We start from the raw sequence: 24,740 nt of genomic DNA on the forward strand, positions 1-24,740 counted from the left end.
CTTCATATAAGGAGTTTGGTAGAATTTCTTCCTTTCCTATTTTCTAGAAAAGTTTGATGAGCAGTGGTGTTAATTCTTCCATGAAGGTCTGGTAAAATTCAGCAGTGAGCCCATCTGGGCCTGGCTTTTTTAGTTGGGAGACTTTTTATAACTGCTTGGATCTCCATACTTGTTATTTAAATGGTTTATCTCATCTTGATTTGATTTTTGTAGGTCATATGAATCAAAGAAATCATCCATTTCTTTCAGTTTTCCAAACTTAGAGTCATGTACATTCTTCAAGTATGTCCTTATTATTTTCTGAATTTCATTGGTATCTGTTGTAATGGTGCCTTTTTCATCTATAATTTTATTAAATTTGTCTCTTCTCTCTTCTGGTCAGATTTGCTAAGTGTTTATCAATCTTGTTTATCCTTTCAAAGAACCAACTCTTTGTTTCATTGATTCTTTGGATTTTTTTTGTTTCTATTTCATTAATTTATGCCCTAACCTTTATTAATTTTTCCCATGTTCTGTGGATACCTGTTAGGTCCATTTGTTCCATGACATCATTTAATCCAGATGTGTCTCTCTCTCTCTCCCTCTCTCTCTCTCTCTCTCTCTCTCTCTCTCTCTCTCTCTCTTTCTCTCTCTCTTTTTTGCCCAGATTACCTGTCAATTGATGAGAGTGGGGTATTGGGATCATTCATTATAATTGTGTTTGGTGTTATGTGTGACCTTCAGTCTAACAATGTTTGTTTGATGAAATTGGGGCCTCCATGTTAGGTGCATATACATTTAGGATTGTAAATTTCCTCCTGTTGGAGTCTTCCTTTAATCAGCATAAAGTGACCTTCTTTATCTTTCCTTACTAATGTTGGTTTGAAGTCTATCCTGTTAGATATTAGGATAGCAATCCCTGCTTGTTTCTTAGGCCTATTTGCTTGAAATACCATTTTCCATAGTTTCACCTTAAGTAAATGTCTACCTTTTATTGAGAGATGAGTTTACTGGAGACAAAAACAGCAGGATCCTGCTTTTCAATCCAGGATGCAAGCATGTGTATTTTGGTTGGGGAATTAAGAGTTAATATTGAAAGGTATGTATTTATTCTCACCATTCTTCTTCCTTTTTTCCCTTTTTCTCTTGTTTTAACTGTTATTTGTGTATGATTTATTTTTTTTTCTATTTCCTGCTGTGTGCATTTTGATTTCTTTTCAGCATGACAAATTCCTTCAAGTATTTTCTATAGAGCTGGTTTAGTTGTCATAAATTCCTTTAGCCTGTTTTATTGTGAAATGTCCTTATTTCTTCATTAATTTGAATAGATAGTTTAGCACGTAAAGTATTTTTGGTTGACAGTTGTTATCTTTCAGAACTTGGAATGCAACTTTCCAAGCCCTTCTGGTTTTTAAAGTTTGTGTTGAGTAATCTGCTGTGGTCCTTACCTTTACAGGTAACTTGCTTTTTCTCTCTAACTTCTTTCAATATATTTTCTTTGGTTTGTGTGTTTATTAGTTTAATTATAACATAGCAAGAGAGGTTCTTTCCAGGTTTTTTCTGTTTGGTGTTCTAAAGGCTTCTTGTATCTGCATTGGCATTCATTTTCCAATTTGGGGAAAATTTCTTCTATGATTTTGTTGAAAACACCTACTCAGACTCTAGATTGACATTCTCCTTCTACTATACCCTGAATTCTTATGTTTGATCTTTTCATAGTGTCCCAGATATGTTGAAATTCCCATTCATCCCTTCCTATTAGCTTGTCTTTCTCTTTGTTGGACTGTATTAGACTGCCATCTCATATTCTAGTTTAGATATTGTGTTCTCTCCTTCATCCATTTTACTGGTGAGACTTTCCACAGAGTTTTTTATTTGACTGAGTGTGTTTCTTCAGTGCTAAAATTTCTGCCTGGTTTTCTACAGTATTTCTATTTTCTTAATCATATCTTGTAGTGACCTTCTCATTTCATTAAGCTGGTTTCCTGTGTTCTCTTTGAATTCCTTCAGGAGTTTGTTTTCTTCTTTAATTCATTTTTTTCTTCTTTGATTCATTTGATTTCTTCTTTGCTTTATTTAGTATAGATAAAATCATTTTTTGAAATCTTTGTCAGGAATTTCATCTAAAGCAGTCTCATTGGGTGCCATTGCTAATGTATTTATGATTTTTGGTGGCATTGTATTGTCTTGATTTTTTATGTTTCTTGTATTATAATGTGATTTTTGCATCCTGAGTTGATTTAATGCTTTGGTTTTCTAATAACCTGCAGTGCTTTTAGATTTGGAAATCCAATTTTACATACCTTCAGAGTAGGAGTTTAAGGTGCCAAGTGTAGCTCTTTTATTTCAATCCATCTGCAGAAACAATTCTAGGTGTGGAGTTTGCCTGCTATTCAAGTATTTTAGTGGGCTGGGTGGAGCAATTTACTGGCAAATTCTAAACTCCAACTGAGCAATATATGCATTCAATAAAAACCAGTACAGAGTATGCAAACGTAGGGATTGCAGCTAACAGATAACCTTATAAAGTCACAACCCCTAATGGTGTGTGTGGCTCTACACTCCTATCATGTCAGCTGGGAGGTTGAGATTTCTGTTCTGAAATGGGTTCTATATCAGCCTGGGTCTGAGTCAGACCCTGCCCTTAATAATGACAGAAGAAAAAAACAATGACCCTATGAATCTGAATAGTCAACTCCTAAATACAACTTAACTGATAATGGTGAAGCCAACCAAGAATAATATGTAACCTGCCCTGACATGGAAAAAGAGATTAACACTTCCAGTATAGGCCTATGCACCTGCTTTTTGTCAGTGGGCCTCATTACCTTTTGGAGTGGCTTCAAGTCTCACCAGTGCTGAATGCTCACCTCAATTCCTCCATATTGTGCTATGAATCTGGTGTTCTGATCATCTGTGCTGGATGCCTTGCCCCTGGGAGCTGAGTGTGTTCTCCAGGGGATCTGAATGTGTTCTCAGGAGGGTTGCAGTTCTGATGGTTGGGGGAATGGGAGAGTGCAGAAAGCCTGGAGTTGTACTGGAACTGCTCAGCTGGTCCAGCCTGTGCCCCCTTCAACAGCGCCATTGCTGTCTCTCCTTCAGGTTTCTCAACTTTGTAAGGGGGCTGATGAGGTTGGGAAGTCCCCTTGTTTGGTCTCTGCTCCTACAAGGCATGAGTATCCACATGGATCAGGTCTGGTCCACAGGCTCCTCAGTGGGATTCTGGCCAATTTCCTCCTTTCTGATAGATCTTAGTCACTCCTGTTTCTCTGCTGTGACCAATATAAACCTATACACCTTTACTTTTCAGACTAAGACTGAATTTTGCTGTGGTTTTGCTCAAATTCTTCCCTAGGCTGGATTGGTGTGACTCCTATGAAGCCATTTTACCTAAAAGTCAACCTTGGCTCCTTTTAAATGCACAAGCTGTGCTTATATGAGGGGGCACAGGATTTCCTTTGTTTTTTGTTTTCAAAGAATTGAGTTTATTCAGTCAATGATATCTCCCCATCTACCTCTCTGTCCTTCCATCTTTGTTTCTTTGTCTTCTATCAATTACTTATAGTGTGGGCTTGCAATACACCAAGCACTTCTGTGGTCTTCTACAGGATAAGAGGTGACTCACAGGCACTCTCCATTGTATGTTTCATTCTAATAACCAATTCTTTATTTAGGTCTTGCTTCTCCTTTCTGGTATTGCTCTGCTAGTTCTGTGGCAAAGCTGAATGACACCTTAGTTAACAAGTCTAGCCCTCTCTTCCATTCAGTGTTGTCAGTCTTTTCTGTAAAATAGGTAGCACACTGCTTTGCCTTAACAACCCCATGTTCCTCCCTACCCCCAGCCAGTGGCCAAGTACAAGCCCAAGCTCCAGCCCCCTCTGGCACAATGGTTATTACCTCACTCTCTTACCTACCAGGCTGATTTATTTTTTTCCCTTTCCTTTACTGCTTATTCCATCCATGTTTTCCTCTTAATTTTGAATCCTTTCCAAATTCACACTGATCATCTGTGACGAACTAGATAAGTGTGCAAAAATAATGGTTCCTATGATCTGCTTCCTCTCTTCCCACTGTTGTTTATTACAAGCAATGAAGACCATACCCAGAATTCCTACATTGGATCCAAGAGTACAGACATAGAGTCCACTGCACATTTGCTCCTTTCTACCACCCCTACTCATATTAAAGTTTCTTTCCATTTATCAATCATTTATCAAGATATTATTTTGTTAAAGGAAGGAGTAGAAGGGCTATGGAAGCCAAAGGATGTGATTCCATAATGTGATTTTAAGCCCTGTCTGTAGTGATTATAAACTGTTAAGGTTCATGTCTAGAATAGATTTCATCTTAGACACATACTCTACTGGAAAGTATAATTTGTACAACCTCCTTTCATTGGTTAGACATAGTCAGACCAGCTGTCTATCTTTTAAATCAATAGACATAGCCATAGTGTGTGTCCTTTATAAACATGCCACCCGTGGGATGCTCATCCCTGCTAGTTAAATCACAGCCATTCTTCCTAACACAGATGAAGCTGCTTACCTCTGGATGGATCGCTGAGTCTCCACCTCCACTTGTACCAGCAGGGTCCAGCCACTGACCCATCTTTGCATCCAGCAGCGGAGTCACTTACTAACATAGGGGCTTAGTAGAAGTGTGGGGAAAGGATCAAAGGAAGAACTGTCCAGCCTTCTGTAAGCTCCCTGCTTCACACCTGTGAAAGTGGTACCTGTACCATTCATTTGGGCATGTCACCATGTGATGTCCAACATTGCTACTTAGTCCCTGAAAACTAAATGCTTTGTCCTCCTACCAACATTGCCTTCCCTCACCCTTTGATCTCTATTGCCAAACACAGAGATAATGTCCACAAAAATATTGACTGAATGCTATTTCTATTTATGTAACAGCAATGTATGTTGGGAATTACATTTAGAAAGCTGATTTTGTAGAAATCATAATTCTGTTGTACATAAATGCATGGGAAGGGTTTGTTTATAATGTTTCAAATGCAACATTAATTTATAGACAATTTGTACTTAGTTTGGTCCAAGCAAGTTATTGGTAAATGCTTTGGCTGTGACACAGAGTCTAGAGGTTGTTGCCCCATGTGGGCTCAGGGTCAGCTCATTTGCTGCTGCACACCCCGGGAGTGGTATAGCGCCTGATCCCACCAGCACCACAGGGATGCTGAGGGGCAGTGTGAGTGGCTCCTTCTGCCCTCCTGAACCTTCTGTGTAGCAATGCAGCTGCTCCTCAGTGCAGCCCCTCCTGCGGGGTGAGAGCCCTGCCTCATCACTGCCCCTCTTTGGCTGTCCAAAATAGGTTAGCAGTAAGTTAGCAGATTTGACACCAAGGAAGTCTGCACTGTGGCTTTTCCGGAAACCTGGAACTTATCTGCATGCAGATGGGAACCAAACCCTGACAGGGCTAGTAGCAGGGACTGCAAGCTGGGTTCTAGCAAACCAATGACAGTATTCACGTGTTAATAATTTACTGAAGAAACACCCCCACTCAGCCCTGTGGAGCAGTTTGGCCTTCTGTTGCAGCAGGATAGGTGAGGGCGATACTGGCTTCCCACCCCACACAAAGGCAAGTCATGGCCTCTTAAAGGGACCCGCGAGCTCCTCCTTGCAGCTGCAAACCCGAGTGTGTGCATGCTCAGCCACCCGGGCTTCCGCCTGAGAATGAGTGGGAAGGGGTCTTGAGGCGCCTCCACGTCTCCACAGAGAACCGGGGAGGGAGCTTGCAGCCCGTGGATGGAGATCACCGGTCGGCGAGGACCGGCTCGCGATCAGCTGCCTGGGGGCTGCTTGGCGTCCCCGTGAGCCTCTTGCTGCGGTCCCAGGCTGCCGGCGGCACACCCTGCGGTCGCCTGCGCTGATCTGAGCCAGCGCCCACAAGCAGCCGCTGCATTCGGGCTCCCGGAGTGGCTCCGCAGGGCTGTGCGGTCACCAGGGATGCTCGGCGCTGGGCTCCTGACACGGCCTCCAGACGGCCGGGACCCGGCTGTGTGATCAGCCCGGATTACAGACGGAAACCCTGGGGACGCTGATCTGCTCTCCAGCTGCTGGGACAACTTCTGCTTGTCTGTTTACTTCTGTGGGTCCCCGGGACTCTGTCCTGCACCGCAGCCACCCCTGCCACTTTGCGGGTTCTGAAGTCAGCCGCCAGAGCTCCTCCGAACGCTCCCGAAGGGCCAGCCAGGAGGGACCGAGACAGGAGCGAAATCCCCCAGTGCTCACCCTCCCCGGTCTGTCCTGGCCGCCTTTGTCGCGGTTCGGAGAGGACCGTGTGCTGCCCCGGGAGCAATGCAAGTCTCCATCGCCTGCACAGAGCACAACCTGAAGAGCCGCAATGGTGAGGACCGACTTCTGAGCAAACAGAGCTCCGCCGCCCCCAATGTGGTGAGCGCAGCCCGGGCCAAATTTCGCACGGTCGCGCTCATCGCCCGCAGCCTGGGGACCTTTACGCCCCAGCACCACATTTCTCTCAAGGAGTCCACGGCCAAACAGACTGGCATGAAATACAGGTATGAAGTGAGGCTCCTTTTTCCAGACTGTCAGCCTTCAGGACAGGTGTGGTAGGGCCAGCTCCTTGTGGAAGGTCCAGGAGGACTCACTCATAGGTGGCCACCTTCATGCACAAGTCTCAGTGTTTGCTCTAAAATAGTTCCTTAGTGGGGATGCAAAAGCCCAAGCTGGTGGTGTATGTCTGTACAATGCTTGAAACGTGGCCCATTTTGTGTAGTCTAAGTGTTGTGAATACCTAGGGAGAGATAGAGATTACCGCCTGCAGGAAAAGGCCAAATAGCTGCTGGGAACTGGCGCTGGGATAAGGATAGCTCATCAGGAGCTGGCAAGCCTATCCTGTTTTATGGTGCAGACTGTAGTTTCTGTGGTTACCCCATCAGAATAGTTTCCTATGCAGAGCTACACTGCCTTCACAAAGACCAAAGTCACAAACGCTGTGCAGAGCTTTTAATGGAATTTTGTGGTAGGAAAGAGCGCCCATCCTGGTAAATTAGACTGACCATTGTTGTATTCATATCTAAATTACGGATGGAGTGAATTCTATGCATGTTGTGAAATATGAAGTCAGCTTTTCAAAGCTGCTTGTTCCACACAAGGTTTGAGTTCTCATTGCCATCGTGCTGTTTCCATAGACAGAAATCATTCTGCAGTAAAAATAAATAAATAAGCGCCATTATTAAGCCACATGACTACTATTATCTATCTATCACCTATCTATCCTTCGCACCAACCAACCTTTTTTGATTCTTTATAGCTTCTAAGTGTTTGTGGACATGGAGGAGAGAAACCACTGACACAGGCCTTTGGTTCCTCTCATTTGCAGATATGATTTTGTTAATGACTTACATTTAACTGTCTCTAATCTTTGTTAGGAGCCAGATTTTAGTATAGGATAAACTCAATACTATTAAAGTGATGCTCATTCATGATTGTGTTTTCTTATTTGAAGTCAGCATTTAAATCTATTTCTGTAAAAGTTACTTGAGAAAAGTTTCTTTGCAGTTGCAGGGAAACTCCTCATTGCAAGAGCAAGACTTCTTGTTTTGATATGGTTTTGAGCCATTACAAAAGAAAGTCTTGGGCTGGAGAGAAGGCTTAGGAGTTAAGCACTTGCCTGTAAAGCCTAAGGATCCTAGTTCGAGGCTCCATTCCCCAGTATCCATGTAGGCCAGATGCACAAGGAGGTGCATGCATGTGGAGTTCGTTTGCAGTGGCTGGAGGCCCTGGCATGCCCATTCTCTCTCTCTCTCTCTCTCCCTCTTTCTGTCTCTGTCCTGTTGCTCTCAAATAAATAAAAATAAGCAAAAAAAAATAAAATAAAAAAAGAAAGAAAACCTTGGTTGGGAAAACAAAACAGGCTTAGCTAAAGCAGTGTAAATTGTAGTAGGAATACAATCTGCCTGTCTCTAATCAACTCCACCAAAGTGTCAGCAGCCTAAGCACCTCTGCTTTCCAATATTACCATGATGGTCAGTTCTCATTAGGAGACTGAACTTCCAGTGCACTGGCATTTCTGAGTTGCTGCTGTGCCACACACCCTGCCCATGCCCTGTGGACAGTAGGCCCTACTCCATCTTAAGCTCAGCAGTGGAGTGGAGATGAGTTGCAGCACTGGCAGGGCCTCAGGAACAGGGAACTCCTGAGATAAGGGAACTCATGGAGGGTCATTTGAATTGTGGTCTCTGTCATTTTACAAATCAGAAGAAATAAAAAGTAACAATCCTACTTTGAGTGGAAACAGGTTCATATTTGCATTGTAGATGTTTCTCTGCAAAGTGTTTGGTCCTGAAGGGCTTTTGGAAGTTTTGAGCTCTTCATTAAGGTTTTCCCCTCAACACAGCTCAACTCAGGTTGAATTGTAACTGACTCTGTTTCCCAAATGCTCACTGTGTGGGCAACACTCATTTGGATATCTTTCATCATTGGTGATTAAGCACAGGTCTTTGCTGAAAAAGTTAGTTATCCTTGTCTTCAGCATACTTGAGTTAGTCATTTGTGGTGACAAAACAAAAGGCCTGTATTACAGTTCCCTTTTATTTTGAACAACTCCCTCTATGAAAGCCAGGGGTGAGAGAGAGAGAAAGAGAGAGAGAGAGAGAGAGAGAGAGAGAGAGAGAGAGAGAGAGAAAGAGAAAGAGAAAGAGGGAGAGAATGAGAGAATATGTGTGTGTATACATGTTTATATGTGTGTCTTACCCCTCTTTCAAATTCCATTCAGAGTGACCTTAATGAAAAAGATTATGAAATAATGCAAAACACAAGCCAAGCTTTGTTGGGGTTGGAGAGAAGTTACCATATGCTTCGTGGAAATAATGGGAATATTTTTATAAGCTGAATTATTCTTTTGTTTCATTTTTGTCACTAAAATATAATGTGAGTATATGAACTTGGTAAGAACAAATGCTAGATGATGCTATGGACTAGGAAGATAATTTCCATGTGTAAACAAGTCTGAAGACTGTGTGGAGGACCTTAGATGGTAAGTTAGTGGCCAATTGTGTTCATAATAATATTCTTATAATTGAAGATGGTTTCTATATGTAGAGCTTTAGGGATGCAGTAACTTCTTTTTATTTTAACTTTTCTAAATACCCTTCTTTGTCTTCTTTTTCTACTCCCTTCCACTGAATCCATTCTTTTCTATAACTGGACCCTCCCATGAACTTCTTGGAAAAAAATGTCGTATTATCTTTCTGTGTAAAAATATATAAATTTATTCTGAATTTGAAGTATCTATAAGGTAAAAATTGTCAAAGTGCAGTTTTATGGCATGAGGAGGCATTCATTTAGTTGACAGATATTTATTACACAGCCACTGCCTCATGACCTTCCAAGAACTAGATCTTTAAGGTGCAGAAACCAGACAAGATTTAGGGATTAGCTTTAAGTTGGGAAAACAGACCATAAATAATGAAATAAAAGTTAACAATAGAGTTTTCTATTGTGAATCATTCTTATGTGAGCTATGTATCAGGGGGTGATAGTCAGCTGGCATGTTCATTTTGAAGCCATTGAGTCTGCTTTGGTTCCAGCCCTTCTGAGAGTATGAGTGATTGTGCCCATATATTTCACCTATTTTGTGACATGACAGATCTCTTTCAAGTTCAAAACTGCTATAAAGTACTACTTTGCACTCCAGCACCTACTCTTAACTTTGACAAATAAGCAGAATGTCTTCTGTTTATGTAATGCCTTATGATTTATACATCTCAACTCTACAATCAAGAAGTTGAGAAAGTGAAAATTTAGAAATAATTAATATACACTATATAAAGCAAAAAGAATGTTCAAGGTCACTCTTATATTTTCACCACATTTGTGTAAGAATTTTGTATGAAATTGCTTATATTTTAAGGTTTAGGATAAAAATATTCCAAAGAAAATTGTTCCATTCAAATATTGCTGTTAGCCTCACAGCACAAGATTACAACTAATTATGCTGAATGTCAGACTGCTTGACACTCTGCTAATGTACGAAAGTTCACCACAGCATGTCAGTTTGATGGAAGCTCTGCAGGCATGCATAGTACATCTATAGATGACAGATGTAACTATGTACATAAACATTTTATCCCAAGAGCTAATCATGTAGAATGTAAGCTCATACAGGATTTTTGGATTTTGGCTACTTATTTAGGTTGTTCGTTGTTGTTGTTTTTTTTTTTTAAGGTAATTTTGTAGAACAACATAATCACAATGTTTAACATGGTCTTGAAGCTTTTGTAATTAGAATAGAGCATATTGTACTGATGAACTTCCTTGCCCCATTCTGCAATTGTTTTAGTTCTAGAATAACTTGAATGTTGATAGATCCAATTTTAATAAGAAAAAATTTTATCTGGAACATATGCACCCATGGCAACACAACTATGTGCTGTACAGTTTCACAAAAACAGATTTGTGGTTATTTATTTATATATTTTGTGGAACTGTATATATGCTTTGTAATATTTGAGAGCTTTTTTAACTAAAAGAACAGTGTGTGAGTAATAGTCTTCAAATTCCATTTAAAGCTTCAAATTTTATTTTTTTAGATTAGCCACAATTTAAAAAAAATATTAATTTATTTATTTGCTTGAGAAAGAGGGGGGAAGGGATACAGATAAAAAGAATGGGTGTGCCAGACACTCTAGCCACTGATAACAAACTCTAGCTGCATGTGCCACCTTGTGTGTCTGGTTTATATGGGTATTGAGGAATTGAACCTAGGTCTTTAGGCTTTGCAGGCAAGTGCCTTAACAGCTAAGCAATCTCTCCAGCCCCTAGTTTAGCCACATTTTTTCATCAAATGTTTTGAAATACTTATAGATTCATGGAAATTTGAGAAAAATGTATAGAGTTATAGGTAATTTTCATGCACCCTTAAATTTTTCCACTGACTACACAATGGTCCTATATCAAAACTAGAAAACCAATATTGGTACAATCCAAAGAATTTATTCAGATGTCCCCAGTTCTACATGTATTCATTTGTCTGTATTTACATGTCTATGAAGCTTTATCACATGCATATATTTGTAAACTAGCACCACAATGAAGAATCAGATTTTTTCCCCAGTCATAAGGCCTTTCCCCTCTCTATACTATACAGTTAAAAACAAATCCATTCCATCCTTTCCAACCACTAACCCTTGGTTAAAGGTAAATTGCTCAATCTGTGAGAAATCTATATAATATCATTCTTCCAAGAATATTACATGAATAGAGCATATAGGATGTTATCTTTTGGAAAGGGCCTTTTCTCTCTCAGAGGGTTTGCTCAGGGGGTAAGATGGATACATCAGGTGATCATCAGAAACAAAGAAACCACTAAGGAGTTTTGAGCCGTGTATGCTAGCAAAGTTTGGTTAAGTGAGAATAAACCTGTAGATGTTCCCCTCCAAAGATAAGAGTTTGGGTTAGAAATCAGAGAATTTATGCTGCCTTTCCTAGCATTCTTGATTTCCTATAGAAAATCCAACCTACATGGAAAGACACAGAGCAGATCCTATATGCCTCTGTTGTTCCATTCCCTGCACAGCCTGTTCAGGAAAGGGCATACTGCATCTGCCATTCTGCAGATTTTGAGTCAAAGCAATTCAGGGGAAATATCAGTCTTACTGACCAATTACATTAAAAGTGTGTGTGTGTGTGTGTGTGTGTGTGTGTGTGTGTGTGTATGCATGCACATTCATATGTATGTGTTCATCTCTGTGGGGGAAAATGGGAAGAAAACGTTGGACTGTGATCATGTTTCAAATAGGAATATTCAGTTTTTTAGTTCAGAGAGCAACCTGATTGTATAAAATGCCAAATTTTAAATTAAAAACCATTTTAGTTAAAAAATGATAAAGGAAACACCATCATCATTCCACCATTGCCCATGGTTGTAGGCTTCCCTCTCTGCTTTAAAGTAAAATGGTGAGAATGAGGAGGTAGAAGAGCTTTCCTAAAAAAAAAAAAAAAAAAAAAAAAAAAAAATGGTTGCTGAGTTACTCTCATAGAGTTTATTCCACCTCTGTGAGGCACCAGCCAGAAGTCTGGCATCCATGTGTGGTGAGAAATGGTAGGATGGGAGAAAGCCTCCTGGAAGTTGCCAGGCAAATGTTGCTCCAGTTCCATGGCTCTGGGAATGTGGGTGAGTGTGCATGTGGGGCTGTGTAAGTGTGTATGTAGTTGCTCAGGTCTGTTCACATTCCCATGTGGAAGAACTGAACCAAAGACTTTCAAGAAACATCTTATTTTCTAGCTGCAGTCTTAGATTTGTTTGCTACATGTACAGTCCTACTCAATGAATCTCCTTAGGGGTGTCATCATGTTAGGTAGCGTCATTGTTTTATTTCTGCATAAGTTTCCATGCATGACATGTGAGAAGTATTCTGAGAGAAAAACAAATCCCATCACATTCAAAAGAAAAATCAAATTCGAGAGTTTCAATTTTATTTTTTAAACTAATTTAATCAAACTTATAGTGTTTCCTTAGTGTAACAATACATGTAACAAAACAATTCATACATGAACTGCATGAAATTAGAGGCTAGGAAATGTGATCAAAATAGGATTTTTTATTTTCTTGAGTAATATTCAAAACAGTAGAAATTCCCTCATGAGAAGAACTGAATTCAAAAATATCAGATTCTAAGTATCCTTTGAGGATTTCAAAGACCTTCAGACAAGTAACAATTAGACATAATTAGAAGAGATTGCACTCTGAAAGTTAATCATGTGTGCTTAAGAAATATTTTGGGGACTGAATAGATAGCTCAGCAGTTAAGGTGCTTGCCTGCAAAGCTTGACGACCCACATTTAATTCCCCAGTGCCAGCATAAAACCAGATGCACAAAGTGGCACATACATCTGGAGTTCAATTACAGTGGCTAGAGGCCCTGGTGCCCCTATTCTTTCTCTCTCTCCCTGTCTCTCTCTTTCTCTCTCCTTGCCAATAAACAAATACTAATTTTAAAAAATAAATATTTTTGTCATCAATTCTCCAGAATTAGGAAATAGAGAGTTTGGACCAAACAATTTAAGGTAAAAATTTTAAATATCAGTTTCAATATCGAGTTACTAATTCAGTATGATCACTAGAAATAAGTTAGAAACGGATGCTTTGGAGGGAACATCAGATGCCAGTCTGTGCAGTCACATTATTTCATACAATGTTCCTTGGTCACATTTGCCAGGAAGTCGAGGGGAGGGTCAAGACCAGATTCAGGTCTGCTTACCCCAAGAACAGGGACTTTATACCCTTTTAGCTTTCTTTACAGTTGCTTGATTCTGACCTTTTTAAAATTTCTTTTAAACAAAGAAAAAAGGTGCGATGCTTAAAAGACTTCTCGAAATGATTGTTCTCTTTTCTACATATTCACAATTTTCTACTCAATCTTTTATTTCAAGATGTAAGTCCTACTATGTGCTGAGAGACCTGCCCAGCTTCCCTGTCTCCTTTAGAGCTGCAAAGGCTTCCAAAGTGCTCCCACAGTATCTCTTTGATGATGCATATTCAGAACCTTGACACAAATTAATGTCCAGGTGATAGTGTGGGAACCACTATAGTATCTAAAACCCAATGTCTCAGAAAGAGATTCACAAACCCATGCCAGTGCTGAACAGGAAATGTCAGCAGGGTACCCAGGACTGGACTCTCATTCTGGATGTTAGAAATTATTTTGAAAACTTTGTCCTGATAATCAGGATTGAAACAGCTTTTTAAAGATTCTTAGTTCAGGTTGACTGGAAACCAAATCAGAAGCTCCGCAATAAATTTTGTTCTCTTGGAATCGACAGATAGGAAGGATTCCAAGAGTACTTGCACAGGCCATCTGGTCCAGCCCTCATGAGAAATCTGTCCTGCTTTCCCATTTTGCACCATGCAGCAACTACTTATATAGGCCTCTGGAAAAAAAAATATTGTGTAGTCTCATTTCAGAGCAGTCATGAAAAAGTTGCTCTTCTTTCTAAGAAATAGAATCATTCACTAAGCTTTGAAGTTGTCAGAGGAAGCAGTAAGATGAGGGATTTTACAATTCTGGCCTAATGTCTGAGCTCAATAATCAAGTCAAGGAAGGAAATGAAGATAAAAGATTGAAAGACAAGAGAGCAAGAGAGACACACAGTGGCAACCTGTAGGGCCTGGGATCAAGGGTGGGACTTATTTTCCACTTGGAATTCACACCTGCTTAGCTTGTCTGACTGGTCTACTGCTGAACCATCCAAGATTCAAAACATTGCCATTATACAAAAGCCCATCTTGCAAATAATGGTGTTTCTTTCAGCTTTACTGAAAACTTAGCCTATTCTTCACTGAAAGGAAAATGAGCTAGCTGTAGTTTCCTACCTCAGGAAGCTTCTAGCACTTGAAAACCATTACTAAAACTCAACTTCCTAATTTCAGTGGTTCTAGCCCTTTCCCATCCTCCGAGATTACATTTTATGGCTCCTAAATGTGATTATGTCTCTCATTTAAACTCTGCATATGATGACTCCTTCCTCTTTAAGTCATCCAATGCTGGGTACATGTCCATGTGATGATCTGAACATTTTAGCACAGGATGACAAAATTGCCTTGGACCTTTGCATTCCCCATCCATGCTTATTGTTGAAGGAGAAACATGGCTTCTAAAAATATTTTATTCATTTTTTTTTTGAGACAGAGAAAGAGGCCACTAGAATGGGTGCACCAGGGCCTCTAGCCACTGCGTACAAACTCCAGATGCATGTACCATCTTGTACATCTGGCTTTACATGGGTACTGGGGAATTGAACCTGGGACCTTTGACTTTGCAGGCAAGTGTCTTAAACACAAAGCCATCTTTCCAGCCCAAGAAACATATTTTGTGTATTAAGCCAATCTTTAAAAAATTGCTAAGAAATCTTCAAAAATACTCTACTTATTAGAATAGTGGGAGATGGCTATGCATGACAAATTGAAAATCTTACGAGGTTCTCAACATTACACATGATACCAGTGACCACTAAAGAAATAGGAAAATGTCAAATTTTCATAAATAAACATCAATGGTTGATTATTCACATAGGAAAACCCACAGCTATTAATAAATTATTTCTCTTTTTGATTATCCTTATAGAGGACAGTTTTTAACCTAGAAGGTTTAAATATCAAGGTAACTGTATGTGGATCATCAAGAAAAGCATTGATAATGAACCTCTCTCAGAAGCATGCCCTAGACATACTCAACTGTGGTAAATGTGCTCTTCAGGATGAATTTGAGTCTACTTGAAAGCCCATCTGGTTCAGCAGAGCTCTTATATATGAGAAACGAGATTTTTTTCTGAGAAACACATGCTAATTAACTACCCAATTCTCCATTTCTTTGAAACTAGTTTCTACTTTAAAGTAGGTTTTTATGTTACTGGATGTTTGTTTTAATATCTGTGGCCTGAGACCATAAGCTGCTCATTATGAAACTTCACTGCAGAAATAACATTGTTTTAATGAATGCTACTTCTTTCTCATGTTGCTAACCAGGACAGCTTTCCTCTGGATCATTTAATGAAAACTTCGGGTCACTACTGCATTTCCAACCTCCACCTGTGTTCTGTGTGTCTTTATTTGTTTACAAAACTGGAAATGCTCAGTAGAAATCTTAGCAGTCTTGTTCCAGAGGGTTTTCATCTTGAAGCAAAACATATTTGTTTGGTTTTATAAAACATAAAATAAAGTACTATGATCAAGAGGCTCAAATATAAATCTTATATTAACCTCAAGAAGGTCACATTTTGAAAATATTTTGGCATGGATGCAACATATATTTTAATATTGACAATGTAAATGTGTGTGCTCATGTATTTCATGTGCATACATATCTGTGTGCTAAGAGGGGTGAATGGCTTGTGGGAGCACGATAGAATAGTGGTACACTTATAGAAGAGAAAAGAAAAATAAAAGCAGACTAGAGGGAAGAAGTAGGAATGTCTATAGCATTTTCATGTGCTCTAGACACTGAAAAAGAGACATACCATGTGCAAGGTCTTTAGGGAGGGTTGTGCATGGACTGTCCCAGCCTTTGTTGTTGGTCTTCTACTAAGAATGAGCCTGCATAAGATGATGACTCCTGAAATGTTAAATTTTTTTTTATCAGCTTGACAGGAAAGAAGTGCCTGTGTTCAAATGCAAATAATTCATGAAAAAATGTCAACATCCTATAATTCTTGAATACTTGAGTTTTTAGCTTAGGACTCTTAATTGGTATGCATGTTACATGACAGAGGAAGGGAAAAGGAACAAGAATCCAGGAACCATTTCAAAATGGGAAACCAGCCAAGTAGTATGATGACATATGCTTCATACTACAAAGAGCAGCACAGAGGCTATCCTAATTTGATTTTAGAGCAGAACTTATTTTTATGAAAATAGGTACTTTTTCTAATTGTGAAATTTTTTACATCATGTTGTTCCTGCACCTCCACAAGAATAGAAATTACTTACTTCTTAAAACACTCCTGGGGACTGCAGAGGTGGCTTAGTGGTTGAAGCACTTGCCTGCAAAGCTAAAGGACACAGGTTTGATTCTCCAGTACCCATGTAAAGCCAGATGCACAAGGTAGCCACTGCATTTGTTTGTGGCTAGAGGCCCTGGCATGCCCATTCTCAATCTCTCCCTCCGTCTCTCTCTCTCTCTCTCTCTCCTCTCTGTGTGTATGTGTGTGTGTACACATATGAGAGGTAGGAAGGTAGGGTCCAGTTGGTCTGAAAGGCTCTGCACACTAAACCCAAAGAGATGAGAATGTGCCACCCAGATTTCTGAACAATGTGGTCATCTGGTATCCCAACAGTTCATTAGATGCCATCAATTGAGGGTCTCCAGGCTTGTCTCTTAGAAAGCCCCTTACTATGTGAACTACCTGGCATCCACCTACTGAACTCCAAGAAATGAAGTCAGGGCAGCAATTAGGACTCAGACATGGATTAGATTGGACTGTCCACCCCAGAGCAGAAAGGAACTTCTCTCCCTGTTTCTCTTGCTCTGGATCTACACTAGAAAAAGTGCAAATGAGAAAAGGCATGGGTCACAGAGACCTTTTTCTGTTCTGTGCCAGTGGTATGTGGATGAGAGTAGAGTGGACAGAGAAGAGTTGTGAATTAGATATTGATTCAGGGTCGGTGTCTATGGAGGGATTTTAGAGGGCCATAAAGATGTAGGGGACGAGTAAACTCAAACTCCTGGCCAGTGAACCCAAACTTTGGATCCTTGGACAAGTTACCAAGTTATCAGAGAAGGGCAAATTTTGAATTATGAGATTTATTTTAGGGAGAATGCAAAATAGAGTATTCTCAAGTCAATAGAAATTTCCAGATTGTCTGGGAAGGAGAGATGGGGAAACTTGTCCTCACATCTCTGGGGAAGGGGTTCACACACATCTGGGAAGCGAAGAAAGAAAGTACCTAAAACAAAGCAGTAAAGCACATAGGCAAAAATAAATAACTGAGAAGGTGAGGGGAGACCAATAAGATTCCGCTCACATAAGGTGTCAAGCTAAGGCAGTAAGGGAACCAGAGGATCAGAGGAGCTAAGAGCTTAACAAGATCCTGTGCCAGGCTCATTTATATGAATCAAACATCCAATTAGGATGAGTCTAATCATCAGACTCAGGTATTTAAGGGGGTCCTTATTGGTTGATGGACTCAAGAGGCTAACTAAGGAAAGGTCAGCCCACAGGTATGCTAAGCTTGAAGAAGCAAGAAGCTACTATTGGGGTATTGCTTGCAACCATTTTGGATAAGATTGAATAAGATGCTGGTTCTAGTCTTGTCAGAGTAGGCAAGCAAGGTGGCATCCATGTTTTGGTGGACCAGTCCCTAATTAACTGCTTACCAGAAAAAAGGTGTCTTGCTCCTAATCTATATCAATATTGATATTTTAGAGGAAGCAGTGCTGAGTCTTAGGAAGTGTTGAGAATGAAGTGATAGATTTGAGCCAATATGGCCTCAGTAGAAGCTCTCACTCAATGGAAAGGGTTAGGGACTGGCTCAAAAGAGTTGAAAGCAGTGAGTAGGAAAAATGAAACCAGCTGATGTTTATATCACTGATTTAAGGCTAGCATATATGTTGTGGGGAAATGAATAAGGAAGAGAACAATTTTCATCAGTTTTCAGGAAGGCTTCAAGGAAAGTATGGGACTTTAACCTTACTGTTAAAGCATAGGTTGTAGACGATGAACCTTGTGGGTATCATCAGGACAGCTGCCTGCAGTAGACACACAGAGTAGGATAAGCTCAGCACAGGCAGCTGTCCAAACGAGATGTATCCACACTCTCAAGTAAGGAATTGGCTCCACAAGAGATGATGGGAGTCATTGAAAACCCTTTAACATTGATAGGAGGTTGCCTGTTGTTGCAGTTACCTTTGTTGCTGAAACAGACATCTAACTAGAAGCAGTTTATGGAAGGAAGGGGTTTATTTCAGGCTTGTAGAATCCAGGGGAAACGCCATCAATAGCAGAAGAAACTGGCTCATTCCCTTAAACATCAGCATAGCAGAGAGAGAAAAACCAACAGCCAGCAACATCCAGAGCACCAAATTGCTCTGTATATACCCTAGGGCTGGACCAAAATATCTACCCACCTCCTCCAGCAGGCTGCTAGAGATTTAAGTTGCAAGTTTAATCCAAAATACCTCAGACTATGGGGGATATACATTCCCATTCAAACGACAACATGTGTGAAGATTGCTAGTCCATAGGAGAGAGAAAAGAGATCTCTCTTAGAATAGTACCCTCAGCCCCAGGAGTAGGGCTAAAATCAATGGCTTATTACTCCTATATCTTTCCTTAGCTTCTTTTATGGACTATAAATGGTGAAACTGTGCAATTGTGTTTCTTCAGTTTAAACATTTATAATATTCATTGGATGGAGAGGGGGCTTGAGGCACTGTAGCCAGTGGACAGTTTGCCACCATAAGCCACAGCTCACTGAGGCAGCAATCAAAGCCAGAGCACCCAGTCCTCAGGTTTTATTTGTGTTTCTTTCATTTCTGATGTTGTCTATGATCTTAAGTTGTTCCATGTTTCTCCCACCCTGTAAATGAATTACAAACTACAGGAACTCTGTGCTTTTAGAAGGGGCAGGCTTAGTGACAGGCACAATTGTAGTTGAACATTGGTTTCACATGGCAGCTTGCAACGTGGATGCCACTGTTGAATAAAGTGATAGGTATTAGAATCACATTTGTATACCACAATTGTAACTCCTCTGGTAGGAGATGTGGACGTTAAGCTTAAGACTAAAAATAAGACTGTCTTTATTTTGAAAGAGACAAGTTCCCAGAGGTTTGAAATAGCACGAAAAGCAAACTATTAGAAGCACAAGGAAGGAGACTTTTAATATGCCAAAATCAATAAAAATTTCCCAAAAGTGTGTGTGTGTGTGTGTGTGTGTGTGTGTGTGTACACAAAAGGTGATTGTAAATACATCAAATACCTAATGAGTAATGAGATTAACTCTATGTTCATTTGAAGGGTCAAACTCTCCTATAAAGAAATAGATTATTGCAAGCTCAGAGGATACAAGCTGAAAAAGGTGTGTAAAAATTTTTATCAAAGAGTATGTCAGTAGTTTCCCCTTTCAGGTCTATACCTGGTTCTTCATGCAAACCTTCTTTCCCATTTGTTAGAAATGGTCACAACCCTAAGTGGAGAAAGAGCCTGCCTGAGGTCTTTTGATCTATCTTTCTATTTCTTAGGAAATACTGGCTACCTTACATTTCCACAGCATACATTAGTTCAAAGTCATACTTATAAATGAAACTCGATGGAAAATATAAGCAAATTTTGATTAGTAGTATACATAGTGGCAGAAGAGTATATTATCATACTCATTCACTAACATATTTGTTATACATTTAAGACAGATTTAAGACAGACTGGGGAAAAAAGGGCCAAGTCCAGAAGGCACTTCCTCCCATTTTACTGGCTATTTTGGTAAACTAACTGACACATTTGTGAGTGTGAGACTCAAAGAACTTTATAGAAGTGGTTAAATTGAAGATCTTGAGATGGGGAGATTATCCTAGATTATCTGGGGGTGGATCTTAGCTTAAACACAAGCATCCTTATAGGAGTGAGACAGACTGAAATTGTGAGGACAGGAAGTGATGTAGTGACAGCAGTCAGAGGTGTGAGAATGTTCACAGCTGGGTTTGAACAGGCTTAGAGCCAAGGACCACATCCTACTGATGATGCAAAGGTGAGATGAACAGCCTCCCTTAAAGCCTCCACAGGGAAGCAGCCCTGTGTGCCTCCTATTGCTCAAGATTCTAGCATGTGTAACTGTCAAAAAGCAGGTTTATCTTCTTTTCAGCCATCAAATTTGTAGTCATTTGTTGCCTCAGCAAGTAGAACCTATTATAGCTACCTGTCACCATATTTCAATAAGTTACCACCTGGAAAATGTTGTCCATGGTTGAGTGGCCTGAGCTGGAATGACATGTATGATTAAGCCTTGCTCTATGGTAGGGTCATGATTTCAGCTCAAAGCCTCCTTTCCCCCATGTAGCCTTCCCTACAAGATTGCTGTATGTGTTCTTCATATGATACCTACTTTCTACTAGGCATTCCTCAAGGTTTGTTGCTCTACAACTGAAACAATGCTTATGATTCCAAGAATCTTAGTCCAGAATATTGTTACTTACCTCCTGTGGTAGTTTGAATGTATATCCCCAATAGAGTCAGGTGTTTTAAAAAAACATATATCCAGCTGCTTGGGGACAAATCCTGGTGTCCAGCCCAAAGGTATGGTTGGGGCAGATTGGATTTCCAGCCTAAAGGTATGCAGAGAAGTTTGGAGCTCTGCCTGGCTCCCTGAGGTTCTCTGCCCATTTGTGGTTGTGTGTGGTGCTGACTGGTGATGCTTGGACCTGTGAAATGGAGGCAACTTCTTCTACCATTGACAGAACTTCCCTTTGGATCTGTAAGCTAAAATAAACTCCTCTTCCTATAAATCTGGGCCTGTTTGGAAGTCCATCCCAGCCACATGGTACTAACTACAACACCTCCATCTTCTCACTCCCCTGTACAGAAGCTTTGTGTGACTTTCATCTTAACTTCAACTTTTATGTATTTACATTTCATTGTAGCATAAATTTGCCCAGTGTAAAAAAAAAAAAAAAAAACTTCATTACTTCTACAGGTGCTATAAAAAGACAGGATATAATTCACATTATTATTTTCTACAGGTGTTGCTATGTTTTGTTACATAAAAATTATCAATGGTGAATAAAATTAAAGATAGGACACTTGTTGAAATGATGGAATATAAACATGAGTGTTTACTGTTTTGAACAAATTTGAACTGTGGACAAATCATAGTAAGTACCCTGACACAGCCTTGTATCTTAGAAGAACACAGTGAATAAAGCATAAGTTCTGCATGTTCATGTGTACACACCCATAAACAAATATGCACAGGGATGTTCTTCATAATATTGTAATAGAGAGTATAAGTCAAAGAAACATAACTTACATTTACATGGGATCTATTTCTTTTTAAGGTCCCTTCACATTTATTAGCTCACTTTTATTCTTGAAACAGTCTTGTGCAGTAAGTAGAGCAAATAATATCTCCCCTAATTTATAGCTGATGAAACAAGTCCAGAGAAGCCATGTGTGTTTGGGAATCCCATACCACCCAGCCAAGCAGTGGTAAAGTAAAGCTTCTGACTCCTTGCTGGAAGCCCAGACCCTTTTCCAGACATCTCTGCAAAAAAATCAACACAATAGAAACAATGTGCACCATGTTGGTAAAGTCTTGAGCTGAGGCTCAAGTTCAAATTTGCTAGGCTGTCATGTTGGACAAATCCCATAGCATATCAGATCTTCAGTATTCCATAAAATGGAATTGATAGTACTAAATTATTCTGGGTCTAGAAAAGAAGTGGCATCCTCAAAGTAATAGTGGGTGCTTTTGAAGAGTGTAGACAGTTAAGACCACTCCACAGATGAAGGCAAACACTGTAGGGACAATAAAGCAGCTCCCATGTCTGCAGGTATGAGATGGGGAAGTACTGCAAAAGCTCATTCTCATCTCACTGTGGGATCCCATGACAGACCAGAAAGCATGGGAAACTTCAAGATGAGGTCTAGGGGTAAGCACCAGAGGAGGGTGAAGAAGATAGAGAGGAAGCTACAGGAGGAAATGCAGAGTAACCTGCAAGGGCCATATCACAGAAAGAGGAGCAGCTGTGATGGCAGGGGCAGGGCTTAGAGCATAGCATGTCTTAGCATAGCCCAGTGATTGAAATGATGATTTTTACTAGTGCCATCAGCAGTTGGTGTGGTTTTTCAGCTGAGAGGAGATAGTTCCAGAATCTTGACCAAAAAGAATCTACTTAGATCTGGAACCTGGAATGATTATGCTGCTGGAGGGTCAGAGGTTGACAGTGTAATTCTACATATGTAGAGGACTAATTCATGGGATTACAAAGGAACATTTTTACATCATGTCTGTTGGCAGTGTAATTAAGATTGTGACTGGGTATCCATGTGTCTTGCTACTTTCAAGAATTTATAAGTGGTTGTAAATTTTTGTTGTAGCAGAAAATTGATCTACTATGGGTCAACCTTTAGATAAAAAAAAATTACAGAGAAAAGCAGCCTTTAAGTTGTCTTTGACTTGAATAATAGAATTATGTGTGTGTTCCGTGAATGTTAGATGTATACCTACCCATTAGCAATGTTCTGTCTTTTTTATTCCCTATCTAAATGCTATTAACCTTGCTACTTTTAAAGAAAGTTATTGAAAAATATGACTCACTTTTCCTCCCACCTAGGGGAAGGAGAAGAGCAAAAGAGCAGGAAAAGAAAAAGAGAAAAATAATGGCCATGGGAGAGATAACTTACATATAAATCTTAGCATTTACCAACCCAAGTACTTTCACAAAGCCAGTTCCCACCAAAGCTGATACACATAGTTACTACTCTGTACCCACATACCTTCTTGGATTCACTGGAGAAGAGAACAGTGATGGGCTTGGACAAATGGATTACAGTACAAAGACATAACCTTTTAATGTTTCATTAAAGTCATATGCAAATTCCTTTTAGTGTCTCAAGTAAAATTTTACACATGAAGACACATATTGAAGATAGCTAAGATATGGATAACCATGGTTATTCACAAAGCTAATCTGCATGTTCATAAGGAAGAGCCCAGTGAGAGATCAGCTACAGAGAACAAAAGAAGAGGAAGGAAACAAAGGAGATAAGAGTGTGCTGGGATTTCTTTTTGAAAGAGTTCAGTCAAGTGAGAGATGGTAAGGATAAAATAAACAAGGTAGACCATTTCCTTTTTATCTATACATCATCAGATTTTTGTAACAGACTTGAAAATATTCACTGTTCATTTAATGTTACATGTATGTTCTGATTGATGGATTGATTGGTTGCAAGGCTGATGATGGAATGGAGAATGTCTTAGAGGCAAGAGCTTTATTAGAGCTGCATCCTTAGCCTTACGTGTATTGTCAGAATCATTGTTCTGTCCACAGCCATGCCACCCTGAATGCAGCCAGTATTAGCAGAATCATGGCCCATGGAAACATCACACTCTAAGATGCCCACAGGTCCTTGGCAGATAAAGTAATTGCTTGGCTTAGTCATTCCCAACATGAAGATGCAAGAATCACGTGATCATCCTGAAACAAGCAGACACTCCTCCAGTCTTATTGCTTTGTTGAAATATGGACCCCATGTTGCCAGAGCTTCCAAATTTTAAAGAACAACTTGGAATGTATCAGAGTGTCAATCAGCTCTGTTGTTAGCATGAATTCTTATGTGTTTTTCTATAAGTGTGACCTTAGTGCCTTAGAGCCGTATACTTACTCAAAATTATCTGCTGAACAAATACATGTAGAAAAGTGAGTTAGTAGGTGGTAAGCTGCACACTATATGAAAAGTCTTACATTTTAAAGTTGACAAATGTTTTCCTTTTGTCATGGCTTAAAGGGGCCAAGGGGGAGCCCACTCCTATGTGGCCTAGTTAAAGCCCACCTCAAGACAAGATGCAGTTCATCAAAGGACACTATCTTACCACCTTCAACCTGAGGTTTTTATGATACAGACAAAGGAATCAAAGTCCCAAGACATTAGTGATTTATCCAAAGGATACACATATGATTAATGCAGAGCCAATTTACAAGGAAAATAACCTTCATCTTCAAGTTCCCTCCCTACATATTTTCCCTATTCACAGTGTCACAAAGATAAATACAAAAACAGCAACAACAAAAAATTCAATAAAGTTATGTTCATTATAAGAGAAATCAAAGGAGAACCAACAGCTTTGAGACAAAATGCAAGTGGATATTGGAAAAATTTAGAAGATCCCTTCCAGCAATTGTTCCTTGCCAATAAAATAAGCCTCCCTGACCCACAGTTTATCAGTCCGGTTTTACCAGACTGTGCTGCTGAAGAAAATAACCCTCAATGCTCAGCAACTTCAAGCACAAATATTATCACTGAGGTTATGTTTTCCTCACAAGTCAGCAGGGTATTCACTCGGCATTGTCCTTACCCAAAGTGACAAAGCAGCCACCTCTGGGGACATTGTCCATTGCTGTGACAGACCAGTACAGAAAATGTAGCAAATGGTATCCTGGATCTTTGAGCTTAAGACCAGAATCCATGTTTGTTGCCTCTGCTTGCATGTCACTACATCTTGTTACTCTCATGGCCTCATTTCCTCAACTGGAAAGAATGGCTAGGGAAATAACTCAGAGGGTAAGACCACTT

At 39.9% G+C, this 24,740-nt stretch overlaps 1 protein-coding gene across 2 annotated transcripts in view; it reads left to right on the forward strand.

The window, feature by feature from the left end:
• The window catches only part of Kcnab1 (potassium voltage-gated channel subfamily A regulatory beta subunit 1), a 516,975-nt gene that overhangs the window by 156,399 nt on the left and 335,836 nt on the right, over positions 1-24,740 (forward strand). Inside the window, exon 1 of one of the 2 annotated variants that reach the window (XM_004652407.3) lies at positions 5,354-6,514. The exons of the other annotated variant lie outside the window; for it this stretch is intronic. Coding sequence (XP_004652464.1) covers positions 6,294-6,514 — 221 coding nt within the window. The 5' untranslated portion in view covers positions 5,354-6,293. Of the gene's footprint in view, positions 1-5,353; positions 6,515-24,740 lie in introns of those variants that run through there. 2 annotated transcript variants of the gene reach the window in all.

Source organism: Jaculus jaculus, chromosome 11, assembly GCF_020740685.1.
Source record: "Jaculus jaculus isolate mJacJac1 chromosome 11, mJacJac1.mat.Y.cur, whole genome shotgun sequence".
In the NCBI taxonomy this organism is placed as follows: domain Eukaryota; kingdom Metazoa; phylum Chordata; class Mammalia; order Rodentia; family Dipodidae; genus Jaculus; species Jaculus jaculus.